Source organism: Ailuropoda melanoleuca, chromosome 4 (genome assembly GCF_002007445.2).
Source record: "Ailuropoda melanoleuca isolate Jingjing chromosome 4, ASM200744v2, whole genome shotgun sequence".
Lineage (NCBI taxonomy): Eukaryota > Metazoa > Chordata > Mammalia > Carnivora > Ursidae > Ailuropoda > Ailuropoda melanoleuca.
The window spans coordinates 30,780,497-30,795,459 of record NC_048221.1 but is presented as its reverse complement, the minus strand read 5'-3'; the positions used below and the strand labels follow the sequence as shown (position 1 = coordinate 30,795,459).

The 14,963-nt window shown below is 45.6% G+C and overlaps 1 protein-coding gene across 9 annotated transcripts in view; it reads left to right on the top strand.

The window, feature by feature from the left end:
* PRICKLE2 (prickle planar cell polarity protein 2) overlaps positions 1-10,912 on the top strand; it is a 314,648-nt gene extending 303,736 nt beyond the window's left edge. For all 9 annotated transcript variants that reach the window (XM_034658590.1, XM_034658595.1, XM_034658596.1 and 6 more), the window contains one exon: positions 4,846-10,912. In XM_034658590.1, the coding sequence (XP_034514481.1) occupies positions 4,846-5,720 (875 nt within the window). In that variant the 3' untranslated portion in view covers positions 5,721-10,912. The remainder of the gene's footprint in view (positions 1-4,845) is intronic.
* Positions 10,913-14,963: the final 4,051 nt, after the last annotated feature.

Below are 14,963 nucleotides of genomic sequence, written 5' to 3'. Positions count from 1 at the left end.
AGTCTTGGGCACATGGAAGCTGCAAATTTAAACACATCTCCAGAGCTGTGATTAATAAGTCCATACACTTTGTACAGATCGAGGAGCTAATTATAAACCACCCATTCTTCAACCTTAAAATTGGAGAAGCCCCAGATGATAGGCCGCATAACGAAGCATCGCAGACAATGAGATTGACAGGTGTGACCTTGAGTTTCTGTTCCTGACGGTTGGCATCCCCCATGTCTGAATTACAATTGCCTGTTCTTTAAGTCCTGGCCCACTCCAGGTCAGACGGTAGCTGCTTTTTCCTCACTGTGGCAGTGTGAGGCTTCATTGACCTTAATTCCATACATATTTATTGAGCACCAGGGGGGCACTCCTAGTTCTGGGGGAGTCCGATGAACAGGGGACAAGATCCCTGCTCCCAGGGGACATCCATTCAACTGCAAACATATGAACTTAAGAAAGTAAGTCAGGATGGGGATGTTAGAAGTCAAGGCTACAAAGTGACTGTTCTTGGGGGGACAAGAGCAATCAGGGCAGGCATCTCTGAAGAGGTGACATTAGTGATGAGCGGAAGTCAACAGTGGTTTTCCAAAGAGGGCTGGAATGGGCTTGCTGGTGGTGAAGGTACAGCTGAAGCCAAGTAAGCTGGGAAGAGCATTTTGTGGGTGATCTTGGAGGTCCCTGAGGGTCTTGAGGTCTGCATAAGGACTCTGGACTTTGCCAATAATGAAATTAACCACAGAGACACCTGTTGAGGGGCAAATGCATGATTGTTGCTTATCAGTGGGCAACATCGGCCATTTCTGTTCATGTTCTGTGTGCAGGAAGACCCTGGAGAAAAATCTGAGTTAATCAATAAGAAGGTTTATTCATAAGTAAGTTAATGTATTAATAATGTCTTCAGTGAGCAGGTAGCATTTGCAGCCCCATCCCCATGTCCCCAAGGGAATAGCCTATGTTTGGGATAAGCAATTAGTCGTAGGCCCTGGGCTGGGCAACGGGTCCCTCCTGTTCTTGACAGAGTATTTTTCTCTTCTGGGGAGGGTCGAGGTGGTTAAGGTTATCCTGAGATTGCCCAGAACACAGAAGTACAACATGAGAGGGCAAGATCACCTCCCAGGGGGACTGAAGGTGCCCTTCTTCCTGTTAACCTCCTCATTGAAATAAGAATCTGTCCACATACAGAAACGCTTGACTTGGGGGCTTAGAAAAGACAGGGTCAGGAAAACAGCTTGTTTGGGAATTTATGGTCTTCACTCGCTTGTGGATGCTGACCCTGATTCCACTCCAGGGCTTGAGGAGAGAGCCCAGCAAAGAGCACTGCACCTACCTATAGCTTTTACTTTTCCCGGTGATCTTGAAGAATTTTTTTCCTTCCCTACTGGATGGAGTTCATCTGCTCCGACGACTCATTCATCATCCTTGGTTGCTGTCCTGTCCTCTCCACCTGCAGGTTGGAGAGGTTCTGGAAATGATTAGGCTGTGGTAAATCAGTTTTTATGATGTGTGTGTCAGAGATAAGCAGCAGGGAAAGTGGGAGTTAAAGAACTCATCCCCTCATGCCCTGACAATTACCCCAGTAATGGAATTTAAAAATCTATATGAAAGTGTCGTGGTTGGCAGAATAGTTTCTCCACGGGCATATCCAGCATTTAAATTTGGCTCTTTAATGAGAACACTGCTTTATTTTTATGCCATGTTATTGAGGTATAACTTATATAAGGTAAAAAAACAAAATATTAAAACTGCACCTCGAGAATTTTTTTTGTGCGTATCCTTTTATAACCATTACCAAGATCTAGATACAGAACGTCTCCAGAACTCTCTAAGTTTCCCTTACGTCCCTTCCCACTGACCTGACCGTAGACAGTCTCAGGCTGCTCTTGAACTTCATATAAATGGGCTCACACAGCACATACTCTTTTGTGTCTGCCAGCATTTCCTGTGACATTCATCCCTGTTGCTGGGTGTCGTTGTTCATTCTCGTTGTTGTGTGGAATTCCACCATAGGATGGTTCCTCAGCTGTGGCATGACTGACCTCTGGGGCTGGATAATTTTTTGTTGTGGAAACTGTCCTGTGTGTGCACTGTACGGCATTCAGCAACGTCTCTCTGCCCTCTGCCCATTAGATGCCAGTTGCATACACAGCCACCCCCCAGCCCCAGTAACTTCCTTGTGCATGGAAAACCAAACCATTATATATGCATACACTACAATTTTTAGGAAACTTTTTATTTCGTGATAATTTCAAGCTTACTGAAAAGTTGCAAAAATGGAACAAACAATACCCAGAATGTACTCTTTACCTAGATTCACCTCTGGTTAACAGTTTACCCTGTTACATACACTGTTATTTGAAGGGAGAGCAAGATATTTGCATGGTGTTAAGTGTTTAGTTTATCGTTGGTTCTCTCTTGTGCACGCGCATGTGCGCGTGCGCGTGCGTGCGCACACACACACACACACACACACACAATGTATTCCTGAACCATTTGAGAGGAAGTCACATCCGGCTCAGCCATGTACTACCATATCCTTCCCCGTGTATTTCCCAAGAGGAGGGATCTTCTCCAACATTATCATATTTACCACCGTTATCAAAATTACCACAGTAGATTTAGCATAATATGGTCATTAATTGCCCATGTCCCAATTTTTGTCAGTCGTTCCACAGTTATGCTCTATAACATTCTCACTAGAGAATAGGTTCCAGAGGGATCAAGTATTCTATATTGCTGCCATGGTTCTTTTGTGTTCTTCAGCGTAGAACATTCCCTCAGACTTTTATGATAGTGGGGAAAAAAATGGTTTAAGGGTATAGTCCCTTTTCTTTTCTGAATAGAATTTTCTTCATTTGGGAGTTTATCTGATGTTTCCTTCTGAATCCATTCAGGAAATGTTCCTGACTGGAACACTGCATGAGCAATAGTGTGTCCTCAGGACCTACGTCGGGAAAGACATAATGTCCAATTCCACGTCATCAATGATTTTTCCTTACAAACTAATAAATACATGGAGAAACACTTAACACCATGCAAATATCCTGCTCTCCCATCAAATTTTACCCCCGACTTGAGCATGATTTGACTCTTGCATGAATCAGTCTTTACGTACAGTGGTTACAAAATGGTGGTCTTCCAAATCCAGCACCCCTTCTATGCGCACTCATTCTGCTCAACGTTCTACTGTATACAAGAGCCTAGTCTTCTCCCCCATTTGTTTATTGGTGTATTTATCTGCTATCAGTAGGGACTCATGATTTCCTCTTTTTTCAATGGTTTATGAATCATTACTATTTTTAATGTTTCGGTGTTCAAGTTGCTCAGCTTTGGCGAGTGACAGCCCCTCATGTTTCATTTCCTTCAGTTCTGGCATAGCAAGATATTTCAGGCTCATCTCTTACCTTCCCTCCTTCTCTGCCGGAATCAGCCACCTCTCCAGACTCCTAACTCCTTTTAAGGAGGAACGGTATAAAAGACAATTTATTGATCCTTTTTCCTATGAATTGACATCTTAGTTCTTTATAGTTCCAACCTACTATAAAGAAAGCCTCTCTGAATACCCTTGTACATTTTTGGGACCTATAAACTGATTTCTGTTTGGTGTATAATCAAGAGTAGCAATGGAAAATCATAGAATCTCCACTCTAATTGTACACCCAACAGAAATAACACCTAAGTCCACATACACAAAGGGACACAGATATTCAAAGTAACTTCATTGATAATTTGTGTGTGTGTGTGTGTGTGTGTGTATTTAGCTTAAACCAATATTGCTAGGTAGTTTTTCAAAGTGTTCATAGCATTAGTTTTGTCAGGGGAGTGGAGTTGTTGGCCCCAGCAGGTAGGGAAGAAAGACCAGTGGCAGGGGTCATTTTGGGCCATTGCAATCCAAAGACATGTTTTCTGCAACCAGCAATGGCAAAATTGCTCATCTTCCAACAGATAATGAGTGAAAATGCCGAGATTTTACCACCTGGGCCATTCTTAAGCTTCTCTTTCGAGAGTGCTGTTTTAGGGTGCGCAAAATGGAAGTTACTCGAGTCAGGAATCTCCCACTACCTGCAAAATGGTTTTCATTTCAGTAATGCCGGTGACAGCACTCAGGGACTGTGGGTCCATTGTTAGAGGTACCCGCTGGTCATGGTGTTGTTTTAAAAAGTGCCTCCCCTGGGGAAGAAGGAGTATCCCAGAGTCCCACTCACATCTTCTGGCTGTTAGGGGCCCATTTAAAACCCTGGAGCAGTCATTTACTAAAGAGCCTGAGAGAGTAAATATCCCTCTGTGTACACGCAGGGAGTCACTTAGTGTTCCAGACATTTGAGCTGTGGGGCTTAGGGACTGCAGGCCCAGGGGGAAGCTGCTGGAGGCTAACAGGAAAGTGAGTTGGTCTGGTATCATGGGATTAGATGCGAGGCTCAGTGTTGGTAGAAAGTGCTTGGGCATGGCCCAGCATCTGTCACTGAAAACTTCCACATTCAAAGTATCTGTTCTACGTATTTACAGTGCAGCATTAGTGCAAAGAAGTAACTGAAGCATTTTGTAAAGTGAAATTCTAAACAGAGGAAGCATGCATAAGAAGTACTATGAGCTCCTAGTGACTTCGATGAGCCTTTGGAGGAATTAGTAACTAATAAAATGTCCCTCTGTGGATGCATTTTAACCAGGCGCCTTCTGTAGGTGGGCACTACCCCCCTGTGGAGCGGGGAGAGCTCTCCTACACATTCTGAGAGAGCCTGTGTGCAGTGTACCACTGCACAACCGTATGCAGCGATCCTGGATAGCCGGTGGTTCCGATGAACAAGACTGACCATCTGTATTAACCTCCGTGGACCTCTCTTCCCTCTCTCCCCCCAGGCCTGTCCGCAGATGGTGGCGCCAAGCGCCAGGAGCACCTCTCGCGGTTTTCCATGCCTGACCTCAGCAAAGACTCTGGAATGAATGTCTCCGAGAAGCTGAGCAACATGGGCACCCTTAACTCGTCCATGCAGTTCCGGAGCGCAGAGTCGGTTCGCAGCCTGCTGTCCGCCCAGCAGTACCAGGAGATGGAGGGAAACCTCCACCAGCTCGGCAACCCCATCGGGTACAGAGACCTGCAGTCCCACGGCAGGCTGCATCAGAGCTTCGATTTTGATGGGGGGATGGCAGGCAGCAAGCTGCCGGGGCAGGAGGGCATGAGGATCCAGCCCATGAGCGAGCGCACGCGGAGGAGAAGTACCTCCCGCGACGACGGTCGCCGCTTCCGACCTCACCGCTCCAGGCGTTCCCGGCGCTCTCGCTCGGACAACGCCCTCCACCTGGCCAGCGAGCGCGAGGCCATCTCCCGGTTAAAAGAAAGGCCCCCCCTCAGAGCCAGGGAGGACTACGACCAGTTCCTGCGCCAGCGCAGCTTTCAGGAGAGCCTGGGCCAAGGGTCCCGAAGGGACCTGTATGGCCAGTGCCCGAGAACGGTGTCGGACCTGGCTCTGCAGAACGCCTTTGGGGAGCGGTGGGGACCCTACTTCGCCGAGTACGATTGGTGTTCCACCTGCTCCTCCTCTTCGGAGTCCGACAACGAGGGCTATTTCCTAGGAGAACCCATCCCCCAGCCCGCGCGCCTGCGATACGTCACAAGCGACGAGCTGTTGCACAAATACAGCTCGTATGGCCTCCCCAAGTCTTCCACGTTAGGGGGCAGGGGACAGTTGCACAGCCGGAAAAGACAAAAGAGCAAAAACTGTATCATTTCTTAATAGGATCGGGGTCAGGGAATGGGGGAAGATGGGAGCTAAGAATGTACATTCAGAAACTTGCACTGTTTTAAATTTTAAAGCGCTTTCGGGGTGGTTGCTGGAGAAGAGGGAAATGCTGGCCGTCGTGGAGGCAAGGCTAGAGCCTGACTCAATAGGTAGACACAGTTCTCGGCATGTCGACTCTTATTTGCACATTTCACTTTGGAAACGCTGTAGACTCTGTGGAGGCCAGGGTCGGTCCCCTCCTTCCCGTCAGTCTGTGTTGAGTCGCCTTTCGCAAGATGGCAAACTGTTTCCCGCTCGCTTATATCCTCTCTGGTTCTCTTACTTTTAGGACCCTTTTTCCAGTGAAGTAATTTGTTTATTAGCCAGGACCCAAGACTAAGTTATTTACATGTCCATTGTAAATGCAATGTAAATGAGAGTTCTGATAAAATATTTTTGTATTTTGTAATATCAAAGGAATTTCTATATCGTAGGACTCAGTGGAACTTGCATGCACACCCCGCCTTGTCTTTGAGTAGTATTCAGGGGTGGTCCAGGACCACCTTTTTTTTTTTTTCTTTTTTCTATACAAATTTGTTACATGTCAGTGAGACCTTTTTTCAAAGGAGTTTATTCAATTTGACTTTTTGTGGCTGAAAAAAAAATTAACTCTTACACCCAAAGTATTTTATGCTCCATTTCATCTTAAGGAGACATCCTTAAATCTGCTCCCACCCTCGGTAGAATTTCTTCTCTACAAAGTGATAGTAATTTTTTTTTTAATTGCAAACGTAACTTTTGCCAATTAGAGAAACCAACCAGTGTCCGTCAAGTCCCGTGAGCAACGCCATCCCTGCTGGGAACATTGAAGTTGCTTGCTATTGATCTGTCCCTTGGGGGAAATGAAAGTGACTGTGAGTGGTACCCGTCGTGTGATGTCAGCATGACGTTGTTTTGAATGTGGCATTATTTTCTGGTGCTCATGCGTCCTGGATTATATTATCTGCTTTCCTTTACCAAGGCAGACGGAACAGCTGCCTTCGCCTGACAACCGGTTGTCCTCAGTGCAAATGAACTTAAGCAGTAGACATTTAGGGGCAAAATGTTCGGCGGGGCTCTGGGAGTGACGGGGTGGTCTAGAGCGTACGTCATGCGTGAAGAAGGAACAAGGGAATTCGAAAGCAGAAAGCAGGTCAAGGGTAGAGACTGAAGGGGTCTATGAAGGAAGGTCAGAGCAAAGAAGAGCTTCTGGAAATGAAATAGAGTGGAGGTGACCACTGCCTTGAATAACCCCCAGTGCTTGTGGAAAGAGTCCAGTTTAACACACCCCGTAACCAGAGTGTCTGGGTTTACCCAGGAAAGGGAGCTGCTCGGGAGATTTCAGGGTAATGACCTTGAAAAACAAATGCAGTTCAGAGGGGGATTTCTATGTTGAACTTTGGGGACTGTTGGTCAGCCAGAAAATGGGCTCAAAAGTGAGTTTGCTTGAAGAAGACATTTAACGGTTGTGTTGTTTATAGTAAAATAAAACTTCCTACCTTGCTTCAGTTCAAAATGAAGCGCTTGCTTTTTCTTCCATTCTCCTCCTCCCTTTAATGGATTGTGGCAGTTGAAATAATCCATCGGAGGACCCACCTTTAGTGAGATGTACTGTTGATGTAGTTACCCGGTGTATCTCAGTGGCCATCTGCCATGGTGAGGTGAGCGTGCTCTCTTTTCAGTATAGTAGTTAATATTTTCTAGTGTATTTTTATGGAGAGAATGTGAAAAGTGGCTTTTCAGACACCATCCCAAATGGTGGGTCTGGGGAAAAGAAGGCTGTAAAGGACGTGGAAATGGCACTCCATTCAGGATGTATTAAAATAATTTGCTTTTCAGGTATTAATATGACATTTGTCATTGTCACTGATTTTTTAAAAAAGCAATGCAAATGTTGGTTGTGGCTGTTTTCCGCATGCTATCTTCATATCTAAATGCTTCATTAATTATCCAAGCCTCCGGAGAATTAACTCTATTACGTTTGTATAGTAAGTTTGTAAACTGCTTGGCAAAACTGATTAAGAAATAATGTGCAACGCCGTGCTACTGAAGTGGCAGGTTTCTGGTAGAAATCGGGCGAGTCCAATTTGGAGTTTTGAGTTCCTCGATTGATGAGACTAAAAAGGCATTTTGGAAAAAGAAAAGAGAGACAAAAGTAGATCGCTTAACATAGCAAACAGCTGAAAATAATGTCTGTCCTCTGTGGCCTGGAATCCAAAGAAAGAAATTCTCCTGGTAGAAACTGCTTTCTAACTCCATCCTTTCCAAAAGTACCTCTTGTTTTCCCCAGATGAGGCTTGAGCCACCATCGGCAGAAAGAAGAGGGTGGCCAGAAACCGACCCGTAGCCACATCCCATGAAGGGGTGAGAGGAATAAGTGATTTCAGAGCTCACTGCCCAGGAAGCATCCAGCAGCTCTACTGGCCAGAGCGTGAAATATTTTGAGATGCAAGCCTCAGGGTCACACTGTCTATAACCAAGGTCACCTCCATGTGCTCCATCGTGGCTTCTCCCCACCCCTCATGCAGCCAGGCACCTTACAGACGATGCCAGTGAGGCTGGTCAAATCATCACAAAGGTGATGGGACCTCCAAGTGAATGCCCTGGAGAGAGCAGGATGTCATTGTTGTAGGAATTTCCACCATGTGTGATAAGTTACACCTAACATCACAGAATCCCGTTCCCAAAAACATTGATCAACGTGTTCTCTTCTGAGGCAGGAACTTAGGGTCCTCGCCGGCTCCCTCCATCATAACCACGAGCTCTTCCTGGTCAAGTTTTGCCAGTGAGTGGGGCTTACAGTCACCTCTTCCTAGATCATCATTTCAGCTTCGATAGACTGTTCTAGAAAAGTAATCTTTTCCTCGTTTCCTCTCATCTCTAATGCCTTGGGTTTGCTTTTTCTACCTCTCTTCATAATTGGTCTTCTTGTCTTTCGGTTAAAACCACTGCTTTGGACTTCAGGTCATTTCTTATCGCTGCTCAATTCAGTGGCAACAGAACTGACTCTTCCCCAGGAAGAAGTAGCCATTGACGGTTTCCTGAATGGCCCTGCCGATACATACAGCCCTTGATACTGTGAACAGCTCTCTTAGCAGCCTGGCGGCATGGACTGTGGCATTCAGGTGCCCTTCCTTCTGTCCTGTAGTTCGGGATCTCTATCAAGTGTGAAGGCGAATGAGGTGAGGGAAAGCAGAACCGTGCTCCCTGGTCCTGCGCAGGTTCAAGGTGGGTAGCGTTCCTAGTGTTGGTTGTTTGATGCCTTCTTTCTACATTCACCTTCTCATCTCTAGTCTTTCCTTTCTGCCCTCAGCCCAGTGAACAAGCAATTGGGTCTTTCCAGTAGGGGACCAGGAGACAACTCTTGCTCATCCTCTTTTCCCATTCTGTAGGATGCTTTTGCCCTGCAACAAACTCTGTTTCCTTCTCCGGCAGTGGCCTTCCACTTCTTGGGTACCCCTTGCCATTGCTGGGTCCAGGTCCAGCCGGCGATGACATAGGTGCAGCATGTGCTTTGCCATCACTGCGACCCGGCTGATAAAACCAGTGGATTGCTCTGCGCTTTCCCAGGGAGCGTGGACGCAGCCTCAGAAATCTCTGTGACACTCCAAGCAGCCAGGATCAGTCCATTAGAACTAAGGTCATTTGATAACAAATCTCATTTGTGAACTGATTTTTATTTGCCTTTCCGTCATTTGCCATGGGCCCAAAAGAGTACACCAACCTTTTAGAAAGCATCCTTCATAAATGGCTGTGAGAGCCCAGTTCCTTTGTGGATGCCCAAAGTGGAGGCTGACTTCTTTAAGCAGAACAAAGACAAATCTCTTTGGCCTCCTTTTGCATTCCCGTGTTCTTGGCCAGTTATGACAGGCAGGCTTCCGTCCATCCTTTTGCAGAGGTCAGATAAGAGGCCATCTTACTCTTTGTCCAATACCACCTTCTAACAAGAAATAACACAAATATTTAAATTCCAAGGAGAAGAGCTCTTTGTGTATTTCTGTCTAACAGAAACCAGATGCTAATGCCTGGGAAGGAGGATCTCTCTATGACCAAAGGAAAGTGGGAAATGAAACCAGTTATCGGAATATTTCGTGCGAGAAGAGTTGCTATTAGCAACTGTTGGGCAGCTTCAAGGCTTTGGAATGGGCTCTGCGGCCAGCCTTCCAGCTGCAGGACTCATGAAGCCTCCTTTCCTGATTTTGAAGGCAGTTTCAGATTGCCGCCTTCAGATTGCTACATCTCTCGAGGCACAAAGGAAGTAGAAATGGAGACAGCTTTGCCTTGCCTCCAGTGCTTGGTCCCTTGGGGGCGTCAACAGACACCAGAGCTTGTCTCTCTGACCACTTGGAAGCAGTTGTCAGGGTTAGGACCAAGAAAGGACTGGATTCCTTTTCCATTTTCTCATAACAGTAGCCCAGTCAACACAAGACTGCCATAAACCATGACTCACTATTGGGAGCTATACTCCTTGATAAGCTTACTTCCTGCTGACAAAACTAGCTTTCCCCAAGGGGAATAAAAAAAGGAGGGAGGAAAGTCACGTCATGTAGGAAAACATTTCTGGTGATTTAGATGCGATGAATTTGTAGGATGGAGAAAAAATGTTCTATCCTAAGCGTTTTCAGAGACATCCCTTCACCCTACTGGGCATTTGGCCATTTGTGTTCAATAGGTCACTGACCTACCTTTTTAAAATTTCTTGGAGAGAGTTACCCACTAATAAGGTCTGTTCTCCAGCCTCTCTAGTTGATATTCCTGTGTTTCCATAAGGCATTTTGGTCCAATGATGGACCCTGACTTAACATTCTAAGGTCTACGAGTCCTTCATTTTCCTTAACAAATTAGGACTTTGGCAGTTTTCCCTCTCCTAAACACATTCTTTCCTGTACAGGATTGCTTTGCCCATCTCCTGCTTTAACTCCAAGTGCATAAACAAAACCTCAGAGGGTCTGAGAAGGTGAGGCAGGCCAGACTCTGTGTTGTGTGTCGAGTGTCAAGCTATTTGTAAAGAAGGTCTGCAACGGGCCTTTGGTGTGGGCTCTGCCAGAGACTGTTGTGAACACTTTGCTTGAGATCCGTACCCTGTAAAATGGATATGTTTTACTGATGTCTGTAATACATTTGTAAACTTCCAATAAAATTTGAATAAAAGAAATGTTGCCAATCTTCTCAGTCCTCCCTCCCTTTCCAGATTTCTTGAAATCTTTGCTTTTGAGCATCTCAACGAAGAAGACAGAGGCTACACATGTCCGGGGGTGAGGTTTGCTATGAAGGATGAATTCGATTGTGTCAATCGGGATTTTTCAACCTCAGTACTATTGACGTTTGGGACCAGTTCATTGTTGGTGGCGGAGGACCGTCCTGGGCCTTGTAGGATGTTTGGGTGAGCAACATCACTGACGTCTCTACGCACCAGATACCAGAAGCTCCCCTCCGCCTGATTTGTGACAACCAAAAATCTCTCCAGGCATCATGCCCGTTAGGATGGCTACTATCAAAAAAAATAAAACATAACTAGGGTGGGTGAGGAAGCTAAGAAATTGGAGCCCTTGTGTGCCGTGGGTGAGAATGTAAAATGGTGTGTCCTCTGTGGAAAAGAGCACAGCAATTTCTCAAAAAATGTACACATAGGGATGCCTGGGTGGCTCAGTCGGTTAAGCAGTTGCCTTCGGCTCAGGTCATGATCCCAGGGTCCTGGGATCAAGTCCCACATTGGGCTCTCCGTGCAGCAGGGAGCCTGCTTCTCCCTCTACCTGCCGCTCCCCCTGCTTGTGCTCTGTCTCTCTCTCTCTGACAAATAAATAAAAAAAATTTTTTAATGTACACATAGAACTACCATATAATCTAGCAATTCTACTTTTGGGCTTATACCCAAAAGTATTGAAAGCAGGGCCCCAGCAAGGCCTCAGAAAGATCTGAGCACACCCATGTTCATTGCAGCATTAGTCTCAATAGCTAAGAGGTGGACGCAACCCAAATGTCCAACAGTGGATGGATGGATAGACGAGATGTGGTGTATACGTACAGTGGAATATCATTCACTTTTAAAAAGAAGAAAATTCTGTTACCTGCTACGACATAGATGAATCTAGAGGACATCATGACAAAGGAAATAAACCAGTCACAAAAAGACAAACATTGTATAATTCCACTTCACGTGATATACCTAGCATAGTCAAGCTCATAGAGATAGAAAATAGAATAGTAGCTTCCAGAGGCTGGGGGCGGGGGGAGACTAGAAAGTTATTGAATGGATATAGAATTCTAATTTTTCAAGATGAAAAATCTGGAAATTGTTTGCACAACAATGGAAATAATACTACTGAACTCAGCACCTAAAAATGGTAAATTGTATGTTATCTTTATTTTCACACACTTTTAAAGAAAAGAAAGAAAATGCCTCCACACATTGCTGAATGTCCCTTGGGGATAAAAATCACTCCTGGTTGAGAACCACCAAAGCAAAAGCTTTGCTTTCTTAGCATCTTTGTTCATTAAGGATCCTAGAAACTGACTCCTACCCAAGCCACACAGTTAATTTTCAGTTATTAGCAGGAATTAAAACAAACCCCAAAATATTTGTGTTAATGTTTAAGCAAATAATAGGTGGTCTGCCTAGGGAGTTATGTCCATGGCTGTGTTCTGGTTAGGATGGCATTAATGTCAAGGTGCTGGGGCACCGGGGTGGCTCGGTCGGTTAAGTGTCTGCCTTCGGCTCAGGTCCTGATCCTGGGGTCCTGGGATTGAGCCCTGCATCAGGCTCCCTGCTCAGTGGGGAGTCTGCTTCTCCCTCTGCCCCTCCCCCCTACTCACGTATGTGCTGTCTCTCTCTCTCTCTCAAGTAAATAAATAAAATCTCTTAAAAAAAAAAATACTGTCAAGGAGCCAGGACCAAAGCAGTGTGTAAATTAGATTTTCCTGAGTCTGATCCACAACATTTGGGAGTTGCTGGATAGTGCAATAACATTCCGCAAATATTTATTGAGAATTTGCTGTGCTGGGCCCTGTTCTAGGTGCTTGGAATACAGCAATGCAGAAGACAAAACTTCCTACCCAAAAGGAGCTTACAAACTCGACTTTCCACCAGGCATAAAATCTGAAATAGTAAATATTCTCAACCAACCATGAGGACTTGGGAGTTGCAGATGTCTTATTTCATTCTAAGGGCTTCTGAGAGCCTTTGGATGAAGGCTTGAGTTGTGTTGGAAATGACAATTAGCAGACCTGTTCTGCTTACAGACCTTCCTAGGGAGCATGGCCTTCAGGCAACCATGGTTTTACTCTATGACCCCCACCCCTTCTTCCTCTTCAGCCAAAATGATTGGACTCAAGTATGGCACATAGCCAGCAATCTATAAGTGACGTAGGAGATGCGGCATGGTAAACTGGACCAATCAGATTCCTTCTCTCAAGAATATAAACTCAGGGATTCTGAGAAACTGAGGCAGTTGGCAGTGTAGGCTGAAGCCAGGAAGATGTATAGGGAGAGCAGCTGGGAGGTGGAGCTGGGCCTGCGAGCATCAGGGCAGGATGAAAGGTGAGGGAAGAGAAGTTCAGGCTGAGAACAGGACCAAGAACACAGATATATGTGCGCCCAGAGAGATCTGAAGTGACCCACAGAAGCTGGGCCCTGGGACATCTCGCTCCAAACAGATTCCAGCTATAATTAAAGCATACGAAGGAGGAATCCTGAATGGCAGCTTCCATATGTTTTCTTCTGCCCTGCTGCCCTTTAGCAATTTTTCTCAAGATTTTATTTATTTACTTAAGGGAGGCAGAGAGAAAGAGCACAAGCAGAAGAGGGATGGGAGGGAGAAGCAGACGCCCCCCTCAGCACACTGGGCTCGATCCCAGGACCCTGGGATCATAACCTGAGCCAAAGGTAGATGCTTAACCAACTGAGCTACCCAGGGGCCCCCAAGCATTTAGCAATTTAATCCCCTCTTAGCCTCTTGTTTGTTGTACCATCTCGGGAAATGTGCATGTCTTCTCTGAGCCTCAGTTTTTAACTAATGGGAGAGTAATGGCGTCCTGTGGGCTTACTGAACTAATACATGGAAATCTCTTAGTGCTATGTCTGCCACCGTAAAAGCTCAAAACATAGTATCTGTTGCTGCGATTACTATCATCATCTCAAAGAGAAAGAGTAGCCGAAAGATGCCATTGGTACTGGTCTAACAGTGCTCATTTACTTTCACTGAATGTAAGCATTAAACTGGAGCTCGCGACATCCCAGGAAGGCCTGAATCTTTACTATATGTAAGAAATGCCTGCAGATTTATTAAACAAAACAAATCTCCTGGTCCTACCCACAGGCGTTCTGGTTCAGTGGATCCGGGGTCAAACCCCAGAATCTGCTTTTTTAACAAGGTTTTCCGTGTCATTCCGATCTGGAGGTTTGAGGACCACACTTCTTGAGACTCTGTCTTAGCATTTGTTTGTTTGCTTTCTTCCAAAACAGATAAACAACATGTCTGCCGGTCCCACCAACTCCAGGAGACGCTGACAACAAGTCCACTGGTCAGGTGGGAAAGATCTGAGGCTGGGGTTTACAATACACTTTTGAAAGATCTGAGGTATATTCACTTTTTCCCAGGAGTGACAGGCTTCACAAATAGAAGTGTAGTTTAACTGATCATAATTGTTATGAGGTATACATAGATGATATAGATATGTAGATATCTATCTCATGCCCGCATTGAAGAGGGTGAGCTTATTGTGAAATTCAGTCTAATAATGATGTTTGGATCTGAGAATTGCCACTCTTGGCTCATAACCAGTGGCTTTCACACATCAAAATTACCTGGGTAGATTATTTAAAATCCAGCGTCTCTGGCCCCATCTCTAGAAGGTCTCCAGCAGGACTAAGGAAACTGCATTTTTCATAAGCATTCAGGGATCTGAGAGCAGCCTTGGGAGAAACTGCTCCGAGCGCCTCTCACCGCGGGAAGTCCATGACCTGAGAGCCCTTTGTGCTGCATGCAGTCCAGCCTGCGTCACAGAGCTTCGCTTCTCAAGGATCATTTCTCGAATGTTCACCTACCATAAGTGTAGACACTGGTTTGCTTTCAGCCCACAGTGAGAAACAGCAGCCCCTTTGGAAAACCCACACCAGTGTAACTTCTAAATACAACTGATGTTGTCTGAGAGAGATGTCAAGACAAGAGCCCGAAAGGGAAAACTTCTCACAAGATGCAGTAGATAATCAAAAACACAGTC